Source organism: Contarinia nasturtii, unplaced genomic scaffold (genome assembly GCF_009176525.2).
Source record: "Contarinia nasturtii isolate CC-2019 unplaced genomic scaffold, AAFC_CNas_1.1 Cnas_scaffold_187, whole genome shotgun sequence".
In the NCBI taxonomy this organism is placed as follows: Eukaryota; Metazoa; Arthropoda; class Insecta; order Diptera; family Cecidomyiidae; genus Contarinia; species Contarinia nasturtii.
In genome coordinates this window covers 1,942,822-1,962,759 of record NW_022197544.1, presented here as the reverse complement: position 1 = coordinate 1,962,759, position 19,938 = coordinate 1,942,822, and the positions used below count along the sequence as shown (strand labels likewise).

Here is a 19,938-nt window from a genome sequence, read left to right as displayed (position 1 = left end):
CCAACGGGATATGAATATCCAACGCCAGCAATCAAGTTTGAATTGCCTCCATCACCGACCACTCCTCGACCGGTTCCCAGCACATATTTGCCCCCTACTCAACCACCAAAATGTCAACCGCCAAAGGTCGGAGTTTATCCTAACTGTCAGTTACCTCCATGCCCACCTGGCTACTCCGGAATTTATCCAAACTGCAATAGACCAACCACATCAGCGGTAAGTGAGACGTTTTATTGAACATTTTAAGAAACGTATTGCTCTTAAACAAAAGATAATTTTTCGATTGATATTCAAAAATGAAAATATTCACATGAACTTGGGTAATTTGTTGCTTTATTATGAATTCTTCTCCATAATTCCTTGCAGCCCTTGTATATACCACCTAAACAAACAGGTTATGAATATCCAAAACCAGTAATCAAGTTGGAATTACCACCATCAACGACCACTCCTCGACCGGTTCCAAGCACATATTTGCCCCCTACTCAACCACCTAAATGTCAACCGCCAAAGGTCGGAGTTTATCCTAATTGTCAACTTCCTGCCTGTCCACCTGGCTATTCCGGAATTTATCCAAACTGCAATAAGCCAACCACATCAGCGGTAAGTGAGACGTTTTATTGAACATTTAAGAAATATAATGTTCTTAAGAAAAATATTATTCTTTCGTTTGATATTCAAAAATGAAAATATTTCAATGTTGTTTGACTGTTTTTTTTAATATGAATTTTCCTCCTAAATTCTTTTCAGCCACTTTATATCCCACCAAAACCAACGGGTTATGAATATCCAAAGCCAGCAATCAAGTTTGAATTACCACCATCAACGACCACTCCTCGACCGGTTCCAAGCACATATTTGCCCCCCACTCAACCACCAAAATGTCCACAAGGCTTCATTGGCTCATATCCGAATTGTCAGCTTCCTGCCTGTCCTCCAGGCTACAGTGGATCATATCCAAATTGTGTTAAACCAACTACATCAGCGGTAAGTGAGACGTTTATCAAATGTATTGTTTCTTAAACAAAACATTATTTTTTCATCTCTAATATTCAAAAATTAACATCATTGCAATGAATTTGACTATATTTCTTTTTTTTTGCTTTATTATGATATTCTTTCCAAAATTCCTTCCAGCCCCTATATATACCTCCGAGAACAACAGGTTATGAATACCCAAAACCAGCAATCAAATTCACATTGCCTCCATCAACTACCACACCACCACGACCAGTTCCAACATCTCCAGCAGTAAGCACTGACATCCAATTAACTATTTTTAAAATCAAATGAAACGGCCAAATATGCTTTGTCTGTGTCATTTTAAATAAGTGGATTTTTATGAGTGATTACTTATCTAACACCAAAAAACTCTCATTACACAGGTCTATCTTCCACCAATCAGTACAACAACAACAACACCAGCGCCAACATACCTACCACCCAAATATGTAACCCCGAAAGGCGATGGCTACCACTATCCGCGGCCTGCCATTCCATTTGATTTTTAATCGATTGAGCTTAGTATATATATCGAAAATTGACTGCCTCAGGTTACCGAAACAATGAAAAGTCATTAAATAGAAAGAAGAAGACAAACAGAAAAAAATGAAATTTCAAATTAATGTTGAATTGTTTTATATTTTTCAGTTCAATAAATTAGTCCTTTATAATTTAATACAATTTAAAATTGTAAATTAACTTCTGAGATTACTGCGAAACAGCAATTTAATTTATAAAATGACAAAAAAAAAGTGTTACGACTTTGATTGACGCAAAGAATAAATATGTCAAACAACAATTAATATGTCGAAGTTTTATTTTTGTCTGACATGTGTCTTTTGAACTCGAAATCAATTCAGTTCATATCAACTGTCGAATATCGATGATTCCCGAAATAATAAGCATGACATTGAATAAAATGCAGAATAAAAGGTTTGAATCGTAAAATGATTCACTCATATTTCAATTGTTCAGTAAAAGAAGACGACTACAACGTAGGTGTAATATGGCTTATTATTACCATATGGTTCATTCAACTAAATTAAATTAGAAAAATGTATAGTCACTCTCACTTTGAGACAATAATGAGAAAAGGCAAGTAAATAGTTAAAAAAATGACCTTGAAAATACTTCGATTGAAGTTAGTTAATAATATGAACTGTGTAAATGGCCACTTCTCAAATCAATTGCGATACTATTCAATAGAAAAGGAAATATTAAATCGATGATCGTAAATACAACATTACCATTACATTGCTCGGATGTGGCGACTTATGATAATAGAATTGATCAACTCATGTATGGCTCTTAGGAATTTATTACACAAAATCATAAAAGAATGCTAAAACCAGTGTTCATAAAACACCATTAAAAATTCGAATAGAAATTTGTAAGTATGAATATTAATATAACCAGAATATAAAAACGATTAAAGTTTTACTATCATATATAGTATAAAAATCTGTCTAAAAGCATTTATTAATTAAGTATCTCCATTATTTCGATGAATCGTATGCGGGGTATAAAATTACAGTTAAATGCTTTGCTGACCATAAACTTATTGGGATTCATTAAAGTATGTTTTATTTTGAAAACTCTCAAAAATTCTAATAACAAAAAATGTCGTATGGTTTCCTATTATTTCTGAAGAATAACGGTGAAAATTGACTGTAGATAGAATGAAAAATTTCACATTGATTTTAGTTCAATAAATTAGTCTTTTATTGGTGTAATTTAATACAATATAAAATTGAAAATTAACGTTTGATATTACTGTGGAACAGTAATTGCCAAAAAGTGTTAATTTTTTTTATAAAATGACAAAAATAATAACAATTTCGAATAATGCAAACAATAAAAGAGTCAAGCAACAAATGGAATGTCGAAATTTTGCTAATGTCCTTACTTCTATTTACTAACATCACACGTGTGCGCTCCTGGTTTTTTTTATATATTTTTTGGTATGCATCGTTTGAACTCGAGATCAATTTAATTCATATCAAATGTCGAATATCGACGGTTCCTGAAAACATAATAATTATGACATTGAATAGAGCACAGACTAAAAGGTCGAAATCGTGAAATAATTTGGTTATGATACTTTGGTAAAAGACGATCTAATAGTTAACCCGTTTAATTGTTCATACATCAAAATAAAATAACAGCAAAGTATTACATTTTACATACAAAAAGGGGGAATATACGATAATTTAAATAAATTCATGATCTAAATGTGGAATATAGTCGGTTTATCAGTTTTGTTTCATCTACTTACAAGTAACATCAACGGGAGAATCAAGTTACGGTTTGTTCAATTTATTGGGATTCAAATTTTGAGGCAAGCAAAATCGAATTATTTTTTTTTATTGTGAAGACACTTTATTGAATAAAATATACAAAGTAACATAAATGACCTTTGTCATCGGCCACAAACACATTCAAATAAAGCATTTGCCTAAACATGCATATTCAAAGCTTGTCATGAAAATGTTCAGTCAATTGATGTGTTAATTTAGATACGTTATGTTTTTTTTTTTCAAACATCTAACGAAATCCAAATCGATTGCAATGGTTCAATATTTTATAATGACGAATCGAGCTGACTTGAAACGGTTTAAAACCTGATAAAATATCACTTTCGAAAAAATCAAACAGAAAACTACGGACTGGATTTAGGGATCTATATTATGTTACATAATCGAAATAATCATATTCATAAAGTAATCCAAATGCAATTTTAGATGATTTTTGGCTTTGAGCGAATCGTTTTAAAAATATTGGTAAAAATGGTATACAAAGGCTACAATATTAAGTACGCAAAAAAAAATGCTAATAATATCAAAAGTAAGTTTGTTATCAATCTAAAGTATTTTTTTTTGTTTCTAACTACATTTCACGACAGGAATTTATCTACTTCGTTAATGAGTTGATGATGACTGGTTGATACTTACGCGGCGCGGAATTCATTGTTTTGATTTCTGTAAAGTGCAAGAACATATTGAATTTGATTTTAAGCCCTATGCTTGAGTTATCAAAGAAAATAGAATGGTTAATTTACCGTGGATTTGGTGTGGACGGTGTGTCCTTAAGTGCATTGGTCATAAGGTTGAATATAACCACGACTAGGCAAAGTAAGATTGGACCAAATATTGCACCTTCCCATCCAAGTAAGAACATGCCACCAGCTATCGATAGACCCGTTAAGTAAGCATGACCTCCACTGTAAAATTTGAATTGAACATTTATTTTTTTAACAAGTGTTTGAAATTTTGTTTTTTTTGGGGACCATCGCCATTCATACCCGCTGACATCTGCATAAATAGCTGGATCAACAAATGTTGTCGGGAATATGACATGAATAAGGACGAGTATGATACCAAGTACAAATCGATCTTGAATCAACCAAAGATCTAAAAAGGCTGGTAAACTAAGCCAATATGTGCCCAAAAATGGAACAGCTGCCAACATCGCAGCAAATGCTAAACGAATATATTTATAATGTGCTATTATTGGATTCAATTGCTTTCAATTTTGGTTAAATGAGTTTACCTGCCGGCAAAAAGACAACGCGAGCACCAAATATTGTATGTGTCAGCCACATGAACAGCCCATGAAATAGTGCCAATTTCGCACTTGCAATCAAAACACTGGAAACTGATGTCTCAATGGCTTCGGCAATTCGTGGCCCAGACGCAAAACCTAAAAAATAATTTTATAGGTCGTCATCATTTTTTTTTTTTGATTAAAAATGTTTTATCTTTTATGGAAACAAACCTAAATAATTTGTTGCAGCCAACGGATAGTATTTTTCATCGCTATTACTGAGCAAATAGAAAAGTGCCGTCAAGAAAATGATCTGAAATGATTTAATTTTATGCAAAAATAATTATGATGTGACTTTTAAATTTCTTTGTGCTTTTCATTTTGAAACAAAAGTGCAGAGAAAATAGTAAAAAAGGTGAACACTTACAGAATTAATTAAAAAGGTGATAACAGCATTTCCGCCGCCCAATAGCAATGAAAACAATGAACCGACTATTGTCAGCAGAACGTTAATATTTTGTTTGACAATCAACCAAATGGAATCGGTCACTTCGAGCAATGTGCCGATATTTGTTTTTATCAAACTGATCAATCCTTGTTGTGCAGCTGAAAAGAGTTCTTTTGAAATACATTTTTTTTGTACATAAAATCAATGTTAGTGTGTATGTAGGCTCACGAAATTATAAAATGAATGCATAACCACAAAATTCAAACTGAATAGAAATATTTAAAACATAAAAGAAATGAATATTAAATGAATATGAAATAAAAAGCAGCAAATAACAAAAGCGTAAAAAATTTCATGCATTTAAAAGCTATAAACAATTGAATACCTTCGTTATAGACGATTTCGCCAATTGAGTCTGTAATTGCGACGGTATCTGTAATGGGTCCATGCGATTTATCTGTCTTTTTATCCATCCAATACTGTATGATTCGGTCCCAAATGACAAGAATCTGTTGCTTTAGCTTACGACGTTGCTCTTGATCAGCATCTTTGAGGAATTGATCAACATATGTTTCAATACCCTTTCGTCCATATTCATAAGCATTTTCAATTACATTGTCCAACGAATCGATCATTCCTAACGAAATATTATGTGTCATTATTCAAGGAAGTAGAAAAAAAACGTGTCATTGCAAACTTACCCTCTGGAAACATGCCCATCAGTTCTGGACGATGATTTATGGTGTAATTAACAACATCGCTGCCAAGTTGAACAACGGTTATTGTTTCCGAATAGATTTCAACGGCACAAAATACACTGGCAAAGATCAGTAATAATATCAACAAAATTATCACAAGTATTGATGATGCGGTATCGATCGAGTCTCTGAATGTCACACGAACATAAGTATGCACTTTTTTATTTAGCTTAATTATGCCTGGTAAACACAATGGTAATATTGCCGACTGTCTTTGGTAAATCCAATCCTAAATTGATGAAAATTGACAAGCACATACAAAAAAAATGTTGATTAAATTGCTCTCGATAATGACCTCGTTGAAATAAATTGATTCACTCACTTGGACATTAGCATATAAATCGGCAATTGTTGTGCCCAAATGCTCTTTGATTCCAAAGGTCACAATTATATTTTTTGCAAAGTATAATAAAATCGGAATGAAACTTAAAGCCAACACGACAAGTTGCTTGTACAAAATGGTAACTAAACAGGCAAAAAATAGCGCTTTAAAATAAATGGCACTTTGGGATTTATTTGCTTGATTGTCTTGGTCAGCCGTAGATGCTTTTGCACCGGCCGTTTTAAGATTCAGTTCAAGCTTATTTTTTAGCACAACAGTTGGATCGACAACATCGTTGGGAGCAAATGGTGATGAAACTGATTGAATAACTGATGATTGACCTGTGACCGTTGTTTGTTGACGATTTGGTGTTGATTTGATAATTGGTGATTCCCAAAAGTGTGCACATTTTTCGAACATCGATTGATTTTTCGTTTCAGAAATGGTGCTATCATTTGTTTCATCGCTGTATTTCATGTTGTACACAAAGCCAACAGCCGAATACGTTAAGGCGATAATGAGTGCTGGCACTTGTAATGCACCCAGAAAACTACAAACGTATGCAAGTAACATGAACCATATACTTTGGCCAGCCAAAACAAAGTAGAATGACTTTGATTTTGTCCAGTAAATCATCACAATCAAGAAATACCCGATTACAATTGCAATCACCTGATTGAAAAAAAAAACACAATGATTAGTGAATCAGTCTAAACGAATTGAATATTTGATTCAATTGTCATGAAAATGATATTTTAATTTACTTACAATTTTACAGTCAAGTGAACTTAGAAAACTACTGCACAATTCATGCCACCATCTGATGTGTCGCCATAAAACGCAAAAAATTCCCTTTGGTGCGTATGCAATGAACAGTCTCAAAAATGTCAAACCAATACAGCCACCAATCAACAAATGCATGTGCTTAACGATCGATGACCATAAATATTGACCGAATGATTCGAGCGATTCCAATGGAACCAGCATGATACCGACGAGCAGGTGTGTATTCTCTTGCTCAAGCCGATCAAACCAACATTTCAGCGATGACGACAACGTATACTTGAATGGAAACAGCACAGCACCCACTAGCAAAGCCCATAACAGTGGTCGGAGAAATGGTCCAAGTACCAAACATGCCGCAACAACAGATGCAACAACCAAAGCGATGACCAAATTGTAGATGGCCGCTTTTAGTTGTGATTGTTGCGATACATTTTGTTTGATGTTGCCCCAAATCTGATAGAAACTATCGGTGGCACGTTTATAAGCTGGACTCGGTCGTGTACTCATCTTTTATTCCGGCAAACAATCGAACTTTTTACAATTTTTTTCTTTTTTCTTCTTTCTTTTTTATTCAAACATATAATATAAATACAATACAAAAAAAAATGTTTGATGTCATAGATTTAAATCACATTTTTCGGTTTGGTACAATAACGATAAAAAGGAAACATTTCACATTTGACAACAGAAATGTGTCGCAGCAAAAATTAGAGCTAAGGCTACTGTGCCATCAAATGTCAAATTTGAACTATTTTCGGTCGATGATATAATTTTTCATTTGGGCGCAACTAATATGTATACACTACACATGTGTGTTGACAAATCAAAAAACACAACATAAACAATCCAATGTGCCCCTTCAGTTCAGTTGTCAAATAAAATGACTAAAGGTGTCGCTCTATGTTACACGTATATTAGGCGATTGATTTTTTTTCACTATTCTCTCCAAATGATATATACTGTATATGAAAATGCATTTACATCGCAAAAGTAACAATTTCGCAATTCAACGAGTCAATTTATTTCTTTTCAATTTACAGGGTGGCTCAGAATTACTGATATTTTTTTTCGTAACTACGTAGCTACAACTATATTGCTTTCCAATCACCCATTTGTTTACCGTTATGTTTATTCATGTTTTGGCTATGCACTGTGATGATGCACATTATTGCGCAGTTCTTATTTACTTTGCAACAATAATGGATGTGAAACGTCAACTCGTTTTGAATTTGCACAAAAAAGGTTTGCGACAAGTGGATATTTTTCGACGTCTTCAGATCGATAATATCAACTTGAAATTTATTCAGCGCACTATAAAACGATACAAGGAGCGTGGAACAGTCGATGTGAAGCGAAAACCAGGCAGAAAAAAATCTGTACGTACAAAAGATCTGGTCAAAAAAATACGAGTGAAAATTCGTCGAAATAGGAAAAGAAGCGCTAGAATCTTGGCTCGTGAGCACAATATCAGTTACACTTCAATGCGGCGAGTGTTGAAAGAAGATTTGGGAGTGAAACCATTCAAAATAAAACCGAAAACAAGGATTAACAGTCAAAAATAAGCAAACATTGTTTTTTTCAGACGAAAAGTTGTTCCTTTTGTAGCCAAGTAGCTCAATGCGCAAAATGATCGCGTTTATGCAGTGTCAATTGAGGACATTCCTGAAGGTGATTTAGTCGTTGAACGATTTCAAAATCTGTCAAGTGTCATGGCGTTTTTACGACGTTTGCGTTTGGTGGTCCGTGCAAATGGAAGAAGAATCAAAACCAAAACAAGAATCTAAAATTTTGAACCCTATTCTAAATCCCAATAAAGTTTTTGTTGAATTTTAGTACAAAAAAACTCATTTTTTAAGCATATATAAAAAGGACAGTTTCACTGGCCCACCCTGTATAATAATATATCATAATTTTCTCGGAATTTAGTTACCAGCGTGATTCCACATTTTCCACCCATATCAAAATTACCCCAAGAACAAGAAAAAAAAAGATAATTATTTTTGCGAGCTGTTTCATTTTGGCATTTTAATTGTATCACAAGAGTTGTTGTTTTTTTTTTCAATTATCCTATTTTAACTATATCGATTTTCTTCGATGTTTGAGATCTTTTTTCGCAGTAGGTTGTAAATGATATGAATGCACGCAATCCTTGGATTCAATTCCTATTGAAATTGTAAAAAAACAGAAGTTAGAAGATTTTAAATGTGATTTTGGAAATAAAACAAACCGATAACAATGGAATCACGGGTTGATGTTGGAATTGAATGCCCTTCGTCAGCACTTGTAAGATATAGATCGTTCGAAACTGAGAATCAAATACAAATTTTAAATCATATCTTTTGTATAATCGAAAAATAAAACTTACTCCAAAAATGACCTCGTTGATGATAATATCATGGATGCATTCAATCGGTATATATGTGTGCCTCTTTCCGAAACAATACTTTGTGGTGTATTGCAAACTTAGGCCATCAATAACATGCAATTTCTCTACATTTTGGAGAGAGCAAAAAAAAATCGGAAACATTAAAAAGTTACCGTTACGTTGTGACACACAGATATATTCACATTACTGACGAAAATTTACTCACCAAATTCGATTAATTTAACTAAGTGGTAACATTTGGTAGCTATCGTTACGAAGAAAACAATATTCAATGCAACTAAAATTGCATTCTGATAAATAATAATATTGAAAGCGATGCAAACAACTAAAGTGATCAGAATATGTTGAATAATTGTTCGTCGATTTTTCGTAAATTCTAAATTTTCAATTAGAATTTCGATGGTATTTGTACTTGAAAATGAACAAAAACGTATAGCCAGACCGCCGATTGTTTCAAAAAACTGTTCGCCAATTGTTTCCATGTTGTTTGTCGATCAATTTTTTTTGTCGAATTGTCTTTTTTTCGGCATTTAAAAAACCAACATAACCCCAATAAACAAATAAATGCAGTCAATTTTGTTCATGTTCATGACATGTCAAAACAGGCACCAAAACCAAAACAACGTACTATAACATAAAACTGTATTCATGGCTGGATTCAAAGCGATGTTATTGGAAAAGTACAAAATAATCTTACTCACGCACACACATATTATGCGACTGCATTCGATTCTGTTGTGTGTGACGTCATATTTTGTTCGATGTTGAACGAACACGAAAAGTCCAAAACATAACAACAAGCAAACAAAAACAATAGTATATCGTATGTTAAACTCATGAGCATCAAAATCAAAGTGGTGTTGTGTGTGCACGTGTGTGTGCGTGTGAAATGGTCAAAATGAGCATGTGTTGTACGGTTTTGGAAATGTGTGAGTGTCTTGAAATCTACTACTTCAGTTTTATTATACAGTATACTTATGTGTTTCGACGTATGTTGTTTCTTTCATTCCGATCGCATCGCGTTGTTAAAAACAAAATGGCGTTTTGTAACTTATTTCTTTTGATTCGTGTAATTCATTCGAATAACCAGATAAATTAAAGTATGCAAATTATTAGTTTAAATTAACTCTATAATTCCGTTTGTGAACCACATAAATAGTCGTTAAATTTCAAGTTAATTTCGAAATACATTTGTTACGTTCATTATCAAGTGTGAAATTTTTCATTTGAAGAAAAATCTGTTGGATACGACGAGCACACACATATTTATTGCAGCGACAGCAAAGAGAAAAAAAAATCTACAAACAGAATAAACTTTAAAAGTAATTTTGGCCACGGTCTTCTTTTTTTGAAGCCTATTAATGTTTTGTTAATAATAATAATAGTATTTAAGTTGCATGTTACCAACGTGAATGTTTTACATCCATCCGAGAAAAAGAGTTTTTGTTTGCATTTGCTCACATCGTCGAAATTTACACCGAAACGAATTCTTTTTCTTTTTTTGTGCAAGCTAAATCGGAGAGAGTCGATGAAAAAGTGTTTGGATAAATATATCTATATACATGTGCGTTGATGTGTGGAAAAGACAGTGTGGTGTACACTAAAGCCAGAATATATATTTAAAAAAAAAAAAACAAATCAGACAAGGATCTAATTAATTTCAATGCAATCAATTTCACGTTTTCAAACGTTTGTTTGTTCGGTCATTTCATCCTGTCGATGACGCGATGAAATGTTCTGCAAAACTATCGAGCAATTAAACAACAGCGATATTGAATGGTTGATAGTGTAAGCAAAAAAAAAATCATCGAAAAGAAATACGAATAAAACTCAAGACGTTTTTTTTTTGTTCTCTGAACGTTTTTTTTGCACACACCGATTGAGACGAAGTGAAAGAGAACAAGAGCGAAAGAGAAATATTGAGTATTTATTTTTTTGCATGTGTTCACTTTGAAAAGTGGAAAGGTGGATACATAAGGAAATTGAACAAATTTCAATTGGATAATGTTGCATTCATGTTAATTTAGTTGATTGGACCAAGAAAATGTTCCATCCAGTTATTGTTCCAAAGAAACGCTCATCGTGTGTGTATATCTCTCTTATTCACTCATAGTTTCTTTCAATATGCATTTTTTGATCGCAGTGTGTGTATAAAACTAAAATTAATACTGATTTTCTTCGTACAATTACATTCAAACGAAATATGAATAAAAAAAATGAAGAAAAAAAAGAAACAGCACGCAATTATATATTTACACTTTACGCCTATTGTACATTACACAATAACATTTATACACATTTATAGAAAGTATACGTTTCGCATACATTCAAAATACATACATAAATATAGTGTAGACACACAATGTGTCGAATATACAACTGTTAATCAATGGGCGCTTGGCAAAGACCATGTTACAAAAAAAAGTCGCCGCATACTTAGATCGAAAATGATTTTTTTAGCAACAAAAACAAATAATTGTGATCATAATTGAATAGATTAGAGTAAAAAAAGTTTGATAAACAGTAGATGGAGTCATTTTTTACTTGCCAAATTCGCTTTATTTCTTCGCGACAGCCAGCTTTCACTACACAATTTTTGTGTTGTGTATGAATGTTTTAGTATTGTGTACAGAGTACATACAGAACACACATATACTAGTAGTATTTTGTAGACGATGATGCCGCGCGCACTATTCACTCTACTGCCATACGAAGAAGGTTCACTCTCACACATTTACCTACTTTACCAATTAAAAATCGAACATTGGTTATGGTACACAGTGAAAAATTTCTATGTAGTACGCGCAAAGTCGTTCTATTCCCTCTCTTTCTCTCTCGCCCTCTATATTTTTTTCACAATTTTCTTTTTGTACATTTACTTCTTCTTCTTCTTCGTTTTTGTAAGTAAAGTCTTTGTGCTGTGCAATGTTTTTGTAACTACGATTCGTGTGTTGACGGGAGATTCTTGGCAACATATCGTGTGATAGTGTCGAATTTTTCATTGCTATCAAACTATATAAAATTGTCGAATGTAGCGTCTCTGTATATCCGGATGTCATTTTCATGCAATTGTTTATTGCAAATCGATCTTCTCCGCTTCTTTTCATATGTGGACAAACACTTATCATTTTCTCGCTCACTCCTTGTAACGTGTTTATATTTACATTTGACTTTGAACACTTTGTCATACTCTGACTAATGATTAGGATGTTTTGTTTTTCTGTTTTTTTTTTTCTTCTTACAAAATATAGCTCATTTCTGTTCATCATTCATACATAAAAAAAAGGAACCATCTTTAGCCAATCGGACTGACAACATTTTCCATTTGTAAAGATGCAAATATTTGTTGACTCAATGAGATTACCGTTTTATTATCTGCATTATTAAGACGACATCAACACCGAAACTGACAAAAATCACTCTTCTATACTGTCGTTTTTCAGTTTATAATAAAAAAAAGAACGAACACCGGCCAAAAGAGAGAGAGCGTGTGAGAGAGAGCGAAGTTCAATTAAAAACCAATTGCATCCGTATCCATAGACGTATTTCATCAAAAATATGGCTACGGATACGAGACGACGTGTTAAATTATACGCATTAAATGCTGAGCGTCAATGGGACGACAGAGGCACTGGCCATGTATCATCAAACTATGTGGACCGATTGAAGGGCATATCACTATTGGTGCGTGCCGAAGCAGATGGTTCGCTATTGCTTGAGAGTAAAATTCAACCGGAAACTGCATATCAAAAGCAGCAGGATACATTGATTGTATGGTCTGAGGGTGACAATTTCGACTTGGCGCTTAGTTTTCAGGAGAAAGCTGGATGCGATGAAATTTGGGAGAAAATTTGTATCGTGAGTAATTGCCAATGTTCTTTTACATACAATAATAATGTCATTTAATTGATTGATTGATTGATTTATATTGAATTTGTTTCGATTATTTTTCAAAAGGTCCAAGGCAAAGATCCATCGGTTGATATAACACAGGATATTGTAGAAGAATCAGAAGATGAACGATTTGAAGAAATGTCAGACAGTGCACCGCCAATTGAGTTGCCACCGTGTGAGCTGTCGCGTCTCGAAGATATTGCTGAGACAATTGCAAACGGTTTGACAACGCCATTACGAAAAGATAAATTGGCCATGGCCATCGAATCAGAGAATTATATAAAGAAACTACTAGGCCTTTTTCGCACATGTGAAGATTTGGAGAACCTTCTTGATCTACACCATTTATATGAAATATTTAAGAATATTTTTCTACTGAACAAAAACGCTTTGTTCGAAATAATGTTTGCCGAAGACACGATATTTGATGTCGTCGGTTGTTTAGAGTATGAATCAACAGACGGACCGCCACGACAGCATCGAAAGTATTTGAAGCATTTGGCCCGCTTTCGAGAGGCAATTCCCATCAAAAATCAAGATCTTCTTGCGAAAATCCATCAAACGTATCGCGTTCAGTACATACAGGATATAATATTGCCAGCACCATCAGTGTTCGTTGAAGATGCGATGCTAAATTCGTTGGCCAGTTTCATATTTTTTAATAAAGTCGAAATTGTGACGCTGATACAGGAGGACGAACAATTTTTGGTGGAATTATTTTCGATTCTCACCGATCATAATACGACCGATGAAAAGCGACGTGACATTGTGCTCTTTCTGAAAGAATTGTGTAGCTTTGCACAAAATTTACAACCACCCAGCAAAGATGCATTCTATAAAACACTCACCTGTTTGGGCATTTTGCAAGCACTTGAAATTACACTTGTAATGAAAGATCAAAAGACTAAATCCGCTTCCACTGACATACTCACGGCAATCGTTGAGTATTCACCAACCATTGTGCGAAATTATACATTGCAACAAGTTGGTAAAACAGATGAGGTAAGATCATCTCAAATATTAAAGCGGTAAGCGTTTTACGATTTAATTTCATTTACAGGAACAAATGCTGATAAATATTGCGATTGAACAAATGCTGTCGTACTCGGAACCAGAATTAGGTGTTCAACTCATGGGAGTCATTCGATTACTTTTAGATCCGGAGAATATGCTGACAGAGAAAACTGATTTTCTGAATTTTTTCTACAAACACAGCATACAAACGCTCATTGGTAATGACAATTTCAAATTAAATTTGACAATGTCCATTTGAAAAAAAGACAATTTTCCTAACGGTATACGTTTTGTCCGTTTCACAATAGCCCAACTACTACTTAACACAATGGGTGATACGCCACAGAACGAAGATTATCAAACAGTTCAGTTACTCGGTTTGGTGTTAGAATTGCTTTCATTTTGCGTTGAGCATCACACTTATCACATCAAGAATTTCATTCTACAAAAGGATCTATTGAAAAGAGTTCTTGTACTGATGAAAAGCACACATACGTTCCTCGTATTGGGCGCACTTAGGCTTCTACGAAAAATCATAGCACTTAAAGATGAATTTTACAATAGGTATGAGTGACACAAGTAGAAATTCGATTGAAATTCTAACAATTGGTATTTTTTATGTTCATTTCACAGGCATATAGTTAAAGGTAATTTATTCGCACCAGTTGTAGACGCATTCATTAGAAATAATGGCAGATACAATTTGCTCGAGTCAGCCATTTTTGAATTGTTTGAGTTTATCAAAGTTGAGGACATTCGGAGTTTATACACATATGTGGTAGAGAATTTTTGGAAAATTTTCGACGAAATTGAGTATGTTCAATTATTCAAGCACATAAAAGCCCGCTACGATCAACAACAAGAGATGCTGAAAGAACGCGACAAGATTTTGGACAGGTAACTTTTGATTTTTCTGCAAATAATAATTTCAACATTTAATAACGTAAAAATCAACCATTTCTATTTGACAGTATTCCGATGATCAGAAATATTCGTTATCGGCGCGATCAAAGACAACTCGAAGAAGAAGAGGAGATTTGGTTTAACGAAGAGGATGATTTTTCAGATGTGGTTCCAACGAGCAAAACTGATATCGAAACATATAGTAAGCATTACAATCTCTGTTTAATAATTAAAGTGAAAAAAAAAAAATGAATTTGGTAGTGGAATTTGGGGAATGGGAAAAATCATTTTAATCTAAGAATTTAATTTGTTAAGAGAGGAGCATGAGTCATACTTCTGAAGCGACTCTTCGTAAGTGACGATTTCGTGCTCTAAGAAAAACAAAGCAACAATTCAATCAATATTTATAGTCATATTTTCATGTATAGCCGATAAAAATCTTAACGAAAAGAATGGTCCGACCAGCAAGCAACTAACAATGACATCGACGACAACAACGACGAATGCACATACATCACCTTCGTCGAATACAACCAGTTCGCCATCGTCATCTTCACCAATTGAAGATCAGACAGACCAAATACAAGAAGCCGAAAGTGCTGAAAGGCCGTCACAATTGTCTGAAGAATCAGAACATGATCCAGAACCAGATCAGGAACAATTAGATCAATCACAAAGCCCGCCGAAACCGGTATGTACCTCAATGCAAATTGCATTCGAATCTAATCGAATCATTTGTTTTGGCATTGGTACAATTTTTATTTTTTTTAACCTCAAAATGTTGTAGCCTCTGTCCGAATTCAATGACAATAGCTCGGAAGAAAATCATCGGAGTGACTCGAATTCATTAGCGATAGAAAATCATACAAGTACAGAAAGTTCAGACGACTCCCCAAAGCAAGCCGCATCATCTGTATCCTTGAAGACGGTAAGATTCAATCGCTCGAAGTTCAGTTTAAGCAAAACAAAACAAAAAACCATTGAACAATTCGTTTTTAATCAAATTTTGAATTAAATAAATGTTTCAGTGTTTGGTGGATTACGAGGGAGATTCAGATGAGGACGATGATGACGATAATTCACATTTACCGAAAAAGGCTCGTATCGAATAACCCGTTTCATCTGTGTTTGGTACGCATAGAATTCATCTTCCGGCAATCAGTTATCAACATCTATAGGGGCAATTAAAGCTATTTCAAAATCAATCCACACATATATAGAACGAGGATGAACATGTTTAAAATTGTAAAAGGCAAAGAAAAAAATCAATCATTTTTTCTTTCATAAAAGTAAAAAAAAACACACACACAAACACAAACAAAACAAACTTTTTTTAATATGTGCTAATGTTGTTTAGCAAACAAAATATTTTTTGTACGTATCGTCAGAATAAATTGGACATTAATAAACAATCTTATCATAATGATTGAAATATCGATAACGTAAACATAGTTGAGGCAAATTGCCAAACGTTTCATTTAGCAATTGCTTCAAGATTTTAGAAAAAGAGCGAGAGAGAGGAAGTGAGAAAGAAGGAGACAGCGAATTAAAAAAAAAATTGTGTGAATTTATATTAAAAATTTGTCATGTGCCTGCCCGCATTGAAAAATGACACATAAATAGTCTAAATGCAAAATGAATCCGTAATAGTAGTCAGAGCATTATCAAAAATGCGTGTGTGCCTACTTCAATTGCGATTATTTTGCATTTAATCACACGCTATTATTATATTTCAAATACACTAGAAGGCACCTAACGACTTTTTAATACTTAACCACAAAATCTTCGAGCATTTGCTGAAATTTGTCTATTTAATAATGAAAATAAGTGAAAAAAATGAAGGAGAAGGAGATAAAAGGAGTAAAAAAATGCAACAAGCATAATTGTATGGATAAATATTATTAGAAATTATACTGAAAAATAAAACAATACAAGAAGGAGTAATTATTTGAATTTCAACAAAAAACCCTTTGTTATTTAGGGTTTTTAAATGAAGAAAAAAAAAAATGAAAAAAAAACAAATCGATAATTTAAACAGAAAGAAACACAATATACGCTCACAATTGAGCGAATGCGATAAACAAAAATTTAGGAAAAATAAACTAAAAAAAAATTTACATTTTTCCCAATGTTTAATGTAAATGAAAATCATGCATAATTTTAGTTATTAAATAAACCAAACCAGGCAGCCACAAATGGGAAAGAACGATAATATTCACTTTAATTTAAGCAAAAGGCAAGACAGCTGGACAGCTCAATTTTATTCAATTGTGACCACATACCGCAAATACATTTTCCATACATTCATAGAAACAAAAATATAAACCTAAATTCAAACGAAAATAAACCGCATAAAAACACAGCGACTAAATACATTAGCAATGCATTGTAAAACTGAACGCATACACGTACATTTTGTACATTTTGTTGTTGACATTTTTTTAAAATCGTTTTTGCATAATGTATTTAAAAAAATTGTATAGACATTGTGTGCGGTAAAATGTATGTCACAATTTATTCAATTTTTCTACTAATTTTCATTTTAATTTGAACGACATTTCCATTGAAGATTTTAAACAAAACAAATATGTATCGATCGAAATTGAAATTTAAATCGAAATTATCCCATAGAAAAAAAAAGACATCTAATTCGATGAAATTTAATAAACACTTCCCAGTGATCTGTTTTTTTTTGCTATTTAATTATAAATAGTGTCCTTCAGAAAAACACGAATTAAATTTAGAATTATTTCTTTATTTTTTAACTCAAGCAGTTTTGTCCGCCGTCATTGATACATAAAACAAACTGAAATGCAAACAATTGTATTTATAAAAAAACAACAACAACAGAAATTTAAAAAACAAACAGAAAAATAAAGTGAAAAAAAAAATTAATTAATTAAAAATATAGTTTCTTTAATTATATGTTTTTCAGATTTAATTTTAATTTTAATCGAATCTGCCTTTGGCCATCACATATGATCGTTCCAGCCAACTTTTAACCTCCAATCTGTATATGCGTCAAATCTTATACATGTACAACAGCATAAAATCACTTCAATTGTACGTGGATGAATTCTTTGATTTTTTTAAACCAAACAGTTTTTCATTGATATTCAAAAAGATGTTGTTTTTTTTTGTTAAACGGATGATAAAAGAAACAAAACATTTTAGTGGTAAAAAAGTATAGTGGTTAAAAAGATGAGAAAAGAATATTATTTCTCTCTTTGTTTTTTTTTAAAGCAAGTGTTTTTGCTATATATTTCAAACGTGTGAGTGTGTGCGGTAAACGACATTATTAAATGTGTTGGCGGTGAGATTACTCTTTTGAATTGACAACTTCGTTTCGAAGTCGTTTGGCCAATGTTTTCCGAAGTTGTAAAGAGGCTTCTATGGGTCCGTCACCCAATTTTGCATCATTCAGAAGGAGTCGTTGTGCAGCCTGAGCCGAAGTTGGGCGTCCATTACGCTCAGCATTTGCATTCAATTGTTCCGTTCTCACTCTTCTCTTTAACGCAACGATCTTATCTCGTTGTGCCCGTAAGTATTCCTGTCTTGATTTGACTTCATCAACATCGACTTTCTGAAAGTTTTTTTCGAAAATCATAAATAAATTCAAAAAAATTCAAACAATTATTGCCTACATTTTCTTTTTCAAAATATAAATTCAAGCGTTGCATTCGATCAGCAACCTGTTCATCCGTGGCAATTGCTTTATCCACATCCTTTTCAGTGTCCGTCAAACTGTTTTTATCGTCAAATTCGTGTTCCACTGATTTCCTTGAATAGATTCAACAAATACGAATGGAAATACATTATTTCGATATTCATATCGACATCATATTCAATTACTTCACATCCTCTTGAATGACATCATCCAGTTCCTCCTCTTGGTCTTGTTCGGGTATTGATTTATCGATGCTAACATTGACACAACTTGCGCCGGCCGGATTATCAACATCACCGTCATCCAATGACGATGATGCCGTGGAATTTAAATGTCTGCGCTCAATCACATCCAATGCTTGTAATTGTAATTCAACATTTCGTTGGGTCATCATACGCACAAATATCCGGATGTCATTTGCTGCCCAAATCTTTCACCCAAAGTGATAATGTTTGTATAATTGTTGTCATTTACATGATTGATTTAACGAAACGAAAACAAAAAAAAAGAGATAGGAAACCTGTTGAAAGAGTCCCTGATGAAATGAAATACCAGACGCGGTATGCTTTCCAGCCAAGCATGCCACCTCGAATTGTTCGGGTGTGATTTGCATTTCTTCCATAAAACTGCCCAGCATGAAATCAACTAAATGCTTATATTCATCATAGACTTTTTTATATTCTTCGCTATTTTCATCGCTAGTTTCGTTCGGATCGAAAACTATTCGGTGGATTTTAGTGTTATCAATGAAATTAATGTTACTATAATTTATGTTTTTTGATTTTTATCTATGTTGTAGCAATCAGCTTACTCAATGACTTTTCCTCGATGAATGTTTGTAATGGGGCATTCCAAACCGGTCCGTGCAAAAATCCAATCAAAGAATCAAATACCCAAGCGTTACTCTCTTCGGCCATATTATTGTATTTCACTTTGAATAAATTCCCTTTTTATAAAAACGTTTTTATTTTTACGTTTTGGACACCAAACTATATTCAATTCAATGCAGTTACAATGAATGAGAATTTTTTAGAACTAAATTGATTGTAATAATGTATGGCATTGATTTATTTGCCCGTTATGTTTCGATTAATTATCGTTACCAAGGCAACCAGAATACATAAACATGTCCAATCCACTTTTTTGTGGTGTAACCCACCAGTCACTACAATAGTGACTGTTTACAAATTCATTATACTAATTGAATTTGGTGTG

The 19,938-nt window shown here is 33.2% G+C and overlaps 5 protein-coding genes across 8 annotated transcripts in view; 2 read left to right on the top strand and 3 right to left on the bottom strand.

Moving 5' to 3' along the window:
• Positions 1–1,511, top strand: part of LOC116336724 (proline-rich extensin-like protein EPR1) — a 9,100-nt gene extending 7,589 nt beyond the window's left edge. The window contains exons 8-12 of the mRNA XM_031760788.1: positions 127–216; positions 367–603; positions 751–987; positions 1,138–1,251; positions 1,386–1,511. Coding sequence (XP_031616648.1) covers positions 127–216; positions 367–603; positions 751–987; positions 1,138–1,251; positions 1,386–1,511 — 804 coding nt within the window. The remainder of the gene's footprint in view (positions 1–126; positions 217–366; positions 604–750; positions 988–1,137; positions 1,252–1,385) is intronic.
• Positions 1,512–2,950: 1,439 nt separating this feature from the next.
• Positions 2,951–7,953, bottom strand: LOC116336764 (transmembrane protein 245). 2 transcript variants are annotated; one of them, XM_031760877.1, is made up of 11 exons: positions 6,842–7,953; positions 6,074–6,745; positions 5,695–5,980; positions 5,379–5,630; positions 4,973–5,163; positions 4,777–4,858; positions 4,552–4,701; positions 4,304–4,481; positions 4,061–4,222; positions 3,954–3,980; positions 2,951–3,025 (listed from the first exon to the last, which is right to left on the bottom strand). In XM_031760877.1, exons 1-11 carry the CDS (start codon positions 7,364–7,366, stop codon positions 2,992–2,994), a joined length of 2,559 nt encoding a protein of 852 aa, XP_031616737.1. In that variant the 5' UTR covers positions 7,367–7,953; the 3' UTR covers positions 2,951–2,991. The 2 variants fall into 2 exon arrangements, with proteins under 2 accessions (XP_031616737.1, XP_031616738.1); XM_031760878.1 differs by having other exon boundaries at positions 4,973–5,151; positions 6,842–7,952.
• Positions 7,954–8,853: 900 nt separating this feature from the next.
• Positions 8,854–10,048, bottom strand: LOC116336771. Its single transcript, XM_031760890.1, has 4 exons — positions 9,451–10,048; positions 9,225–9,349; positions 9,087–9,164; positions 8,854–9,021 (listed from the first exon to the last, which is right to left on the bottom strand). The coding sequence occupies exons 1-4, from the start codon at positions 9,725–9,727 to the stop codon at positions 8,932–8,934; spliced, it is 570 nt and encodes a 189-aa protein (XP_031616750.1). The 5' UTR covers positions 9,728–10,048; the 3' UTR covers positions 8,854–8,931.
• Positions 10,049–10,260: 212 nt separating this feature from the next.
• On the top strand, positions 10,261–16,507 carry LOC116336763 (serine/threonine-protein phosphatase 4 regulatory subunit 3). Of its 3 annotated transcripts, none has more exons than XM_031760873.1 (10): positions 10,261–10,567; positions 12,497–13,103; positions 13,203–14,141; positions 14,200–14,371; positions 14,462–14,717; positions 14,787–15,050; positions 15,125–15,258; positions 15,467–15,747; positions 15,844–15,984; positions 16,085–16,507. In XM_031760873.1, the coding sequence occupies exons 2-10, from the start codon at positions 12,804–12,806 to the stop codon at positions 16,166–16,168; spliced, it is 2,571 nt and encodes an 856-aa protein (XP_031616733.1). In that variant the 5' UTR covers positions 10,261–10,567; positions 12,497–12,803; the 3' UTR covers positions 16,169–16,507. The 3 variants fall into 3 exon arrangements, with proteins under 3 accessions (XP_031616733.1, XP_031616736.1, XP_031616734.1); XM_031760876.1 differs by having other exon boundaries at positions 10,270–10,567; positions 15,485–15,747; XM_031760874.1 differs by lacking the exon at positions 10,261–10,567 and adding an exon at positions 10,913–11,033.
• Positions 16,508–17,817: 1,310 nt separating this feature from the next.
• On the bottom strand, positions 17,818–19,900 carry LOC116336768 (cilia- and flagella-associated protein 36). The gene is made up of 5 exons (XM_031760887.1): positions 19,535–19,900; positions 19,244–19,443; positions 18,909–19,153; positions 18,701–18,836; positions 17,818–18,639 (listed from the first exon to the last, which is right to left on the bottom strand). The coding sequence occupies exons 1-5, from the start codon at positions 19,638–19,640 to the stop codon at positions 18,376–18,378; spliced, it is 951 nt and encodes a 316-aa protein (XP_031616747.1). The 5' UTR covers positions 19,641–19,900; the 3' UTR covers positions 17,818–18,375.
• Positions 19,901–19,938: the final 38 nt, after the last annotated feature.

What these genes read in the sequence shown, in the direction of transcription:
- LOC116336764 (XM_031760877.1), bottom strand. Translation starts at nt 7,366, where the DNA reads ATGAGTACACGACCGAGTCCAGCTTATAAACGTGCCACCGATAGTTTC. An exon ending in CGAAATCGTCTATAACGAAG is followed by an intron (nt 5,164 to 5,378) that starts GTATTCAATTGT and finishes GTATTTCAAAAG; the next exon opens with AACTCTTTTCAGCTGCACAA. An exon ending in GGCTGCAACAAATTATTTAG is followed by an intron (nt 4,702 to 4,776) that starts GTTTGTTTCCAT and finishes ATTATTTTTTAG; the next exon opens with GTTTTGCGTCTGGGCCACGA.
- LOC116336768 (XM_031760887.1), bottom strand. Translation starts at nt 19,640, where the DNA reads ATGGCCGAAGAGAGTAACGCTTGGGTATTTGATTCTTTGATTGGATTT. An exon ending in ATCAGGGACTCTTTCAACAG is followed by an intron (nt 19,154 to 19,243) that starts GTTTCCTATCTC and finishes TTTGGGTGAAAG; the next exon opens with ATTTGGGCAGCAAATGACAT. An exon ending in TATATTTTGAAAAAGAAAAT is followed by an intron (nt 18,640 to 18,700) that starts GTAGGCAATAAT and finishes AAAAACTTTCAG; the next exon opens with AAAGTCGATGTTGATGAAGT.
- LOC116336771 (XM_031760890.1), bottom strand. Translation starts at nt 9,727, where the DNA reads ATGGAAACAATTGGCGAACAGTTTTTTGAAACAATCGGCGGTCTGGCT. An exon ending in AGTTAAATTAATCGAATTTG is followed by an intron (nt 9,350 to 9,450) that starts GTGAGTAAATTT and finishes TCCAAAATGTAG; the next exon opens with AGAAATTGCATGTTATTGAT. An exon ending in CCGTGATTCCATTGTTATCG is followed by an intron (nt 9,022 to 9,086) that starts GTTTGTTTTATT and finishes CAATTTCAATAG; the next exon opens with GAATTGAATCCAAGGATTGC.
- LOC116336763 (XM_031760873.1), top strand. Translation starts at nt 12,804, where the DNA reads ATGGCTACGGATACGAGACGACGTGTTAAATTATACGCATTAAATGCT. An exon ending in TTTGGGAGAAAATTTGTATC is followed by an intron (nt 13,104 to 13,202) that starts GTGAGTAATTGC and finishes ATTTTTCAAAAG; the next exon opens with GTCCAAGGCAAAGATCCATC. An exon ending in AAGTTGGTAAAACAGATGAG is followed by an intron (nt 14,142 to 14,199) that starts GTAAGATCATCT and finishes TTTCATTTACAG; the next exon opens with GAACAAATGCTGATAAATAT.